Below are 8,857 nucleotides of genomic sequence, written 5' to 3' on the forward strand. Positions count from 1 at the left end.
CCCTAACTGTAAAAGCGTCCGAATAGAAACCCTAAAAGCGTCTGACCCGTAATTTTTTTAAGGGGCGCGGTAAAATCTTCCCTTCGACTCGAGAAAACATAGCCCCCCTCTGCCCCGAGGGTGCCCTGTATTCTGTGAAAGCGGTTAGCGGGAGGAACATTTCAGCGTGCCCGCTCCCTGCATCCCCTCCCGCAGCCACCCGCCGCCTGTGATTCTGACCATTCCCGCCAGCGGAATCGCGCCGCCCGCCCCGAATCCGCCCAGCGGAGCCACTGCGACGTCGTCGCCGTCCCGGATCGACCGCTTCGAGCCGCCACCCGCCCTGGATTCGCCGAGCTGCCACCGGTCGGCTCCAGCCCCGGATTCACCGAGCCGCCACCGGTCATCGCCGCCCCGGTGAGCCTCTTTCCTTTCCCTTGTAGCTCGGTCGCAAAAATTTCGTTGATGCGAGCGTCAATGCGGTTTCTTTGTAGATGGTTTTGAGGCGGTGCAAGCAATTTTTGCTCGAGGATTCATCCTCGTCCGATGACTCGAACATGGAATGCTCGAGCGCCGTCGTCAGCAGATGGTCGTGGCGGTCCTAGCCGTGAAGGAGGTGGAGGATCGAAACCGCAAGAGACGACGAGGTTCGACCGTCGGCCGTCTTTGCATCTCTCGCAACTGCCATCTCGGGAATATGATGTTGATGCAAGACTACTTCGCGAATAGTCCAACCTATCCGCCGCACCTCTTTCGGAGAAGGTATCAAATGTGCCAATCACTCTTCGTAAAAATTGTGCAAGCTTGCGAGGCCAATTGCCGGTTTTTCAATCAAAGGAGAAACACCGCGGGCTTGTTGGGTTTTAGCGCCTACCAAAAAATCTCCGCAGCTATGCGTGTGATTGCATATCGTATTCCGACTGACTATGCCGACGAGTATCTTCGCAATTGTGAAGATACTACAATTGAGTTAGTGCGTAGGTTTGCCAAAGTGATGATCCGAGTCTTCGGTCCTGTCTATCTTCGTGCACCCAACAAGAAAGACACAATAAAATTTATGGCAGCATGAGAAGCGAGGTTGGCTTAACATTCTAGGAAGCGTTGATTGCATGCATTGGACTTGGAAAAACTGCCCGAAGGCATGGCACGGGCAGTATTGTGACAAGTCTCACGATGCAACAATTATGCTAAAGGCCGTAGCATCCGAGGATTTATGGATTTGTCATTGTTTTTTTGGTATGCTGGGTACTCTCAATGATATCAATGTGTTGCAACGGTCTCATTTGTTTGCTAGACTTGCTAGTGGTGATGCTCCAGCTTGCAACTTCACTGTGAATGAGCATGAGTACACAAAGGGGTACTATTTAGCAGATGGTATTTACCCTTCTTGGTGTACATTTGTGAAGAGCATCGAGAAGCCCAAAACTAGAAAGCATATTGAATTTGCAAAGGTGCAAGAGGCTGCCCGAAAAGATATAGAAAGAGCCTTCGGGGTTTTGCAATCTAGATTTGCCATTGTCGTGGTCCTGCTCGTTTTTTAGGACAAGAAAACCCTGAGCAACATCATGACATGTTGTGTGATTCTTCACATGATCTTCGAAGATGAGGGGGACTTGAACTTGGAGTTCTTCTATGACAATGTCGGTAGCCATGTGAAGCCAGCCAGAGACCCTGACCGCATACAAGCATTCCTTCAGACATACCGGCAGATTGAAAATGCAAACACCCACCATCAGCTCCAGAAGGATCTCATTGAGCATCATTGGCAGAGGCATGGCCAAAGGCATTGAGCACCATTGGCAAAGGCCTTACATTCATTTCATTTAATTCATGTGTGATCGGTGTCATTGTTGTATTTGGACTAATTGTTGTATTGAATTATTAGTTTAATTCAGTGACTTGAATAATCATTATAATTTGGATTCATAATATTCACATTTTATGTTATTTGAATTCATATTACTATCGTATGCGAGATATGTGTCAAATTCTGAAAAACCACGCGTTTTATGGGTTCGCCTGGGCTACGGACGAACAAACCCCACATAGCGGAACCGCAAAACATATTTATGGTTCCGCCATGCGAGGTCTGCTCGGCCGCAGCCCGCGCGAGCTCGCAAAATGCGTTTTCTGTAAACTGTAAATAGGCGATATGGGTCGGCGATTTAAGGAGTCTGTTAGAGATGCTCTAAGATTTTCTTTCTTGCGTCATTATTCTAGTATGTATGCTTGCCACAAAATGTCCATAGAAAGGCCGGCATTTTGAAGTCCAAGCACAAACCAGGCGCACTCGTGCCGTAACCGGTGACTGACAACACATGCAGTTTCACAAGCCACAACGTACCCCTGGTAACAACATCACTCAAGCCTCTGACTGACACCCCCCCCCCCCCCCCCCCCCCCCCCCCCCCCCCCCCCCCCCCCCCCCCCCCCCCCCCCCCCCCCCCCCCCCCCCCCCCCCCCCCCACCCAATCCCGCGGCACGTCAAAAAACCCGCTGGCGAGGTCAGTCCTCGGCCAGCATCCGCATGATGATGTCGTTCCACGCCTCGATCGGCCCGGGCAGGCACCAGTGCAGGCAGTCGTTCTGCACCTTGCCGGCGGCGACGCCGCCGCCCTTGGCGAACGGCTGGTACGTCCGGTACGGCCCGGCGTGCGCGTCGGGCCGCTGCAGCGACATCTCGTACGTGTCCAGCAGCCTCAGGCGCCCCGCCCCGCCGTCGTCCGCGGCGGCCTTGGCGAACTCGGCGCGCTCCACCCGCCACATGAGGTTGTCCAGCGCGCGGTCGCCGGCCTCCCGCGGCTTGAACGGCGCCTTCCGGTCGCACCGCCCGCCGCTGAACCACTCGCCGCCCTCGAAGTGCGACGGCGACCACGTCCGGTAGAACACCACCGGCCGGTGCGGCGACGCCGTGATGAACCGGAAGGCCTCCCGGAGCCCCCTGCGGAAGGAGTAGTCGATGCTCACCTCCTTCAGGCTCTTGTCCTGGCAGAAGTGGCAGCCGATCACCGCCCCATGCTCCAGGTACACCGCCTTCTTGAAGAACCACTGCCCCGTCGAGATGATCACGTAGTCGAAGCTGGCCCACTGGCTCACCCAGGTCGCGTCCAGGACGTCGAAGGTCAGCCGCGGCTCCGCCGACGAGACCCCGTTCTCGTCCTCGAATATCTCCGCCTTGACGAGGAACGGCGCCCACACCAGGGACAGCGTGAAGTTGTGCGACGGGAAGTGCCATCGCCTGGACTGGTAGGTTTTGTCGTGGTACACCTCTGTAGGATCTTCAACCTGAAGAAACGTAACAGAATTGTTTATCTACAATCTACTTGCTGAAAGATTTTTGGCTTCTGATAAATCCTGTTATGTTGTTACAAAATTCAGCCAAGCACGACTGATAGCATCCCCAGACAGAGTATTGTACCACACAAATCTGAATGTGGGAGATGGCATGATGGATTTTAGAAACTGTAGTTCTTGCTAGGTATTAAAACGACACATCGATAGCTGATCCATCATCCTTAACAAGAACATGTTTCATCAAAGATTCTCCAGAATTATCAGTGGATCTTCATCAAGTATAAGAACAGACACAATTAAAGAAACAAGGTCAAATGTCCGATCAAAAGGCGATAAATTCACAATGCGCAAGGCCTGTCAAAGCTGCAGCAAAAAATGCCACCTCTAAGAACCTTTAGTTTTTTTTTTTGCGAGGGTAGTATGCTAATATGTCGCCTCATGCCCCTTCCTAACTGATGGTAACGGAAGAACAAAGTATTCCATCTTATTAACGACGACAAAATAAACACATCATTCTTGGGCATTTTATATCCTTCTCAAGTTCTCTAAAGCTTGATACCGTTAGTTACACATACTACTAAAGCAGAAACAATGACTAAAATAAACACGCGCAATTATATTAAATTAAAATGTTCATATTAGTACCCCCTCCGTTCAGAAATAAGTGACGATGTTTTAGTTCAAATTTGAACTAAACCAGCGTCACTTATTTCCAAACAGAGGTAATATGCAAGATGGCAATCCTTTCTTCATACTAAATGTGCACAATACGAAGAATTAATCATGCAACACCCTTAAGAAAATCTCATGGAATTACCTTGGAAAGAAGGCAGAGCAACGATTGGACATGGTTGCGGAGGATCGAATCGCCGACTAGTGCCCAGTGTTTGCCCCTCATGTCCTCCAAGAACGTCTTGCTCTCAAACCGCGGCACGTCACAGCCATACGGCTTCCATTTCCAGTAAAGATAACCATCGTCAGGCCTTCCATTCGACATACAGTTCTGTGGAGTCTCGATGAACCGGCAGGTTGCATTGGTGTAAGCTGGGCCAGTGGAATCATGGACCCATTCCCCATGGAACAGATCACACCTCCCTGCACCTGTGAAGGAACAAAAGAGAACACCATTACCAATCAAGTCACTGGTAGTACCCTTTGGTACCACTGACACACTGTTCTGAAGGCAACGCCGACAGTTCACAGAGGATCCATATTAGTCCAATCGCATCGTTTGTTTCACTTAAACTAATGATAGGGATCAATGAAGGAATGAATCACAATCTTCTTTCACTTCCCCCCAAAAAATTAATGCAGGTGCCACATGGCGGAGATCAAGCGATACTGTAGCAAACATGCATCTGGGGTCAAAACACAGAACAAAATAATAAGCTCATGGAACGAGACGAGATCCACACGCCCCCCACGTAGCAATAAACTGCACTATTTTAAGTTGAGATTTCTGAACCTGATAACCACACTGCAGAACTTTCTGAGCTTGGAAAGTTAGATCATTTCACCCGAGTAAATTTTACTATTTTTCTTTCTCATGCATTGTTTTCCTTTTTGTTAACCAAGAACTCGATCATATGTGAATCATATACTATCACATTGGAGGTTCAAATCATCCCTCACTGGAAAAGGCAAATCTTCTCCCACATAAAAAAAATATATGTATGCAAATATCCCCCCATTATCCAGCTTCCAATCAACTGCTGATTTTCAGCAACGAACAAAAGGCACACCCTTTTATTATGCTGCAAGTCCGAGTATAAATTGCGGTCACTACATGCTAAACCCGGAATTAATTGTACTGGAAGCAATGTTAATTCTCCAGTAAAGGCTGCCGCTGTCCATTCCATCCATCTATCTGTCGGTAGTGAAGAGCAAAACAGAAACGGGAGGTATTTTTCCGAGGGGGGCAGAAACGGAAAGTAGAAAATGGCTACGAACGAAGAACACGCCAAGAACCAGCTCACCGTTGGGAGTTACGGGCACCCCGTCCCCGCCGTCGGCCTCCTGCGCCGGCGGCGCCGTCACGGCGAGCTCCGCGGCCTCCTCCTTCGGGGCGGGGGGCGGCAGGAGGCGGGAGGCGCAGCGGTCCGCGAGCAGCCGCATCGCGAGGCCGACGAGGAGCAGGGCCAGCAGCAGCTTCAGGGCCGCCCGCCCGCCCGCCGCCGGCTTCTTCTGCCCCGGTGCCGGCTCGTACTCCATCCCCATGCCCTCGAATTCTTCCGAACGCCGCCGACACTCGGCACGCGCGCTCGCGCAGTGAAGTGGAGTGGTGCTGCGCCGGTGGTTGGTGGGTGCTGGGTAGGGCAGGAGCTGCTGAGCCGATCTTGATGCCACGGTGAATCGCGGCGGGCGGGTGTGTTACCGCTGTGTATCCGCGGCCCTCCGGGGAGACGACGGGCGAAAATATATACGCGGATGGGTGGGGGGAAATGACGCCGTGGTGCTCGGGTCATCAGGTGACTGTCGGCGTTGGACCGGTGATCTTGCAATTTGCACGAACCACCTCAGGTTTTCGCTGAAAGATGGTCGTTTGTGGAGGCTCCCTTTTGGTGTTTTATTTGCTTTCCACTTGTGTCTATGTGATTTGTTTTCCTTTCTATCCGGCGCTTGTTCTTTCATTAGGAAAGAAAAACAATAAGCATGCGAACAAGTGTTGGAATTGTGGGCTAGCCTACAAAGACGTCTTACATTTTGAGACGGAGGTAGTACTTGACAAGCTTTATTTTCTTCTCTTTTTCTTTTCTTTTGTCGCTCTCACGCTTGGCGACAATGATACTAAAGTCCTTACGCACTAGTAGTGGAAGTGGGGCCTGGGCAAGACAATGATAGAGAAACTACGAGAAACGAGGAGTCCGAATATCATGGAATACACCAAGAGGAGGCCATGCTCTCAACCACTAGGGACAACTAGATTGATAGCGCATACTTTTTCTCGTGACAAAACAAAATCAAATTTGAGAGTAGCTAGGAAGAGCCCTCGACCAAACGTTTTATGACCGAGGAAAGTCCTGACAATCGCAGAAGGCACCAAAAACATCACGGATATGGAGTATGTACTACAATTGACACTACCATGCACAAAACTAGCCAGATGCAGATGTGTGATTTGCGACACTATTTAGTTGTACCATGGTATTTGTGTGCCAAATATGCATTACTCATAAAATAGAGATATAAGATCGTGGTAGGACACTTGAGACTAGAGATAGATGAAAGCCAATAAAGCCTGGCAAACAATTTTGAAACAATACAGAGAAACTATAAGGGATTGGGAGTCCTGAAATCCTAGAATCGGGATTGTGTGGCTACATATCGCACTTGACAAGTTTTTTGTTTATTTTGTCGGCTTTCACACTCGACAAGCAAGTCATTGGTTATGATACCCTTGAACTACTAGTGAAAAGGGGTCCACTAGCGATGTGATCTTACTAAACTCCTTACACTGTACTACTGCTAGTGGAACGAGGGTCCTAGACAAGACAATGTTAGAGAAAATACAGGAAACTAGGAGTCCAAAAATCCTGAAATACATCACAAGTAGGCAATGCACTCGGCATTACTAGGGGCAACTAGTTTGATAGCATGGACTTTCCTCTCGACAAAACAAAATCCAGTGTGAGAGTAGCTAGGAAAGAGCCCTCCACCCGACGTATTTATGATCGAGGGGAGTCCCGACAATCGCAGAAGCTTCCAAAAACGTCACGTTATGGCGCATGCACCACAATTGACATTGTCATGCACAAAACTAGCCAGATGCAGACATTTGTTTGCAGCATTGTGTGCCAAATATGCATTACACACATGGCATCATTAGGCGCCCGCCTGACCAACGCCAGATCCCGATCGATGGACTGGCGAGCCGTCCGATTTGGCCTATTGTAGCCGTTGGATGACCCTTATCCCCAACTGTCTCTTCCCCCGTTGGTCACCGCACCCGGAAAACCCCCCCCCCCCCCCCGTGACATGATAATCTGTGCCCCGACCCTCATGTGTGTGCCCATTCGGTGAGGGAACCAGCACCCGCTCCCCTTCTCACGCCAGCGCTCTTTGTAGCTCCCGCGTCGTAGCACCCCCTGCCATCCTCTGTTGAAGCTTGAGCTCATCGTCATTTTCGCAGTGCTCCCCATGGTAGCACCATGTACACTTGGTTGTAGCATCACTCGTCCATGATAGTTGCAGCAAAATCGTCGTCGCTGCCATCACGGGTCGCAACATCGCTATGAAAGGTTATAGCAATTGTCGTAGAAAAAGCCGATGACAGTTGTAGCAAAATCTCATGGTTCCTGTAGTGGGTCGCAACATCGCTATGAATGGTTGTACCAACTGTCACCACCGGTCGTAGCAAAAGCCAACGACGGTTGCAGTAAATCGTCGCCACCGTCGTCATGGGTCGTAACTGAAGGAAATATGCCCTAGAGACAATAATAAAGTTATTATTTATTTCCTTATTTCATGATAAATGTTTATTATTCATGCTAGAATTGTATTAACCGGAAACATAATACATGTGTGAATACATAGACAAACAGAGTGTCACTAGTATGCCTCTACTTGACTAGCTCGTTAATCAAAGATGGTTATGTTTCCTAACCATGAACAAAGTGTTGTTATTTGATTAACGAGGTCACATCATTAGTTGAATGATCTGATTGACATGACCCATTCCATTAGCTTAGCACCCGATCGTTTAGTATGTTGCTATTGCTTTCTTCATGACTTATACATGTTCCTATGACTATGAGATTATGCAACTCCCGTTTGCCGGAGGAACACTTTGGGTGCTACCAAACGTCACAACGTAACTGGGTGATTATAAAGGAGCATTACAGGTGTCTCCAAAGGTAGATGTTGGGTTGGCGTATTTCGAGATTAGGATTTGTCACTCCGATTGTCGGAGAGGTATCTCTGGGCCCTCTCGGTAATGCACATCACATAAGCCTTGCAAGCATTGCAACTAATGAGTTAGTTGCAAGATGATGTATTATGGAACGAGTAAAGAGACTTGCCGGTAACGAGATTGAACTAGGTATTGGATACCGACGATCGAATCTCGGGCAAGTAACATACTGATGACAAAGGGAACAACGTATGTTGTTATGCGGTCTGACCGATAAAGATCTTCGTAGAATATGTAGGAGCCAATATGGGCATCCAGGTCCCGCTATTGGTTATTGACCGGAGACGTGTCTCGGTCATGTCTACATTGTTCTCGAACCGTAGGGTCCGCACGCTTAAGGTTTCGATGACAGTTATATTATGAGTTTATGAGTTTTGATGTATCGAAGGAGTTCGGAGTCCCAGATGAGATCGGGGACATGACGAGGAGTCTCGAAATGGTCGAGACGTAAAGATCGATATATTGGATGACTATATTCGTACTTCGGAAAGGTTCCGAGTGATTCGGGTATTTTTCGGAGTACCGGAGAGTTACGGGAATTCGCTGGGAGAAGTATTGGGCCTTGATGGGCTTTAGTGGGAAGAGGAGAAAAGGCCTGCTGCGCCCCCCCTCCCCTCTAGTCCGAATTGGACTAGGGAAAAGGGGGCCGGCCACCTTTCCTACTCCTCCACTTCC

The 8,857-nt window shown here is 49.3% G+C and overlaps 1 protein-coding gene across 1 annotated transcript; it reads right to left on the reverse strand.

The window, feature by feature from the left end:
- Window positions 1–2,437: 2,437 nt before the first annotated feature.
- On the reverse strand, window positions 2,438–5,719 carry LOC125522153 (protein trichome birefringence-like 23). The gene is made up of 3 exons (XM_048687232.1): window positions 5,250–5,719; window positions 4,091–4,374; window positions 2,438–3,264 (listed from the first exon to the last, which is right to left on the reverse strand). Exons 1-3 carry the CDS (start codon window positions 5,488–5,490, stop codon window positions 2,485–2,487), a joined length of 1,305 nt encoding a protein of 434 aa, XP_048543189.1. The 5' UTR covers window positions 5,491–5,719; the 3' UTR covers window positions 2,438–2,484.
- Window positions 5,720–8,857: the final 3,138 nt, after the last annotated feature.

Source organism: Triticum urartu, chromosome 7 (genome assembly GCF_003073215.2).
Source record: "Triticum urartu cultivar G1812 chromosome 7, Tu2.1, whole genome shotgun sequence".
Classification (NCBI taxonomy): Eukaryota; Viridiplantae; Streptophyta; class Magnoliopsida; order Poales; family Poaceae; genus Triticum; species Triticum urartu.

Excerpts from the sequence above, each read along its gene's own strand:
- LOC125522153 (XM_048687232.1), bottom strand. The coding sequence starts at position 5,490 with ATGGGGATGGAGTACGAGCCGGCACCGGGGCAGAAGAAGCCGGCGGCG. Across the intron at positions 4,375-5,249 it reads GGTGCCCGTAACTCCCAACG|GTGCAGGGAGGTGTGATCTG; the intron begins GTGAGCTGGTTC and ends GTTCCTTCACAG. Across the intron at positions 3,265-4,090 it reads TGCTCTGCCTTCTTTCCAAG|GTTGAAGATCCTACAGAGGT; the intron begins GTAATTCCATGA and ends ACGTTTCTTCAG.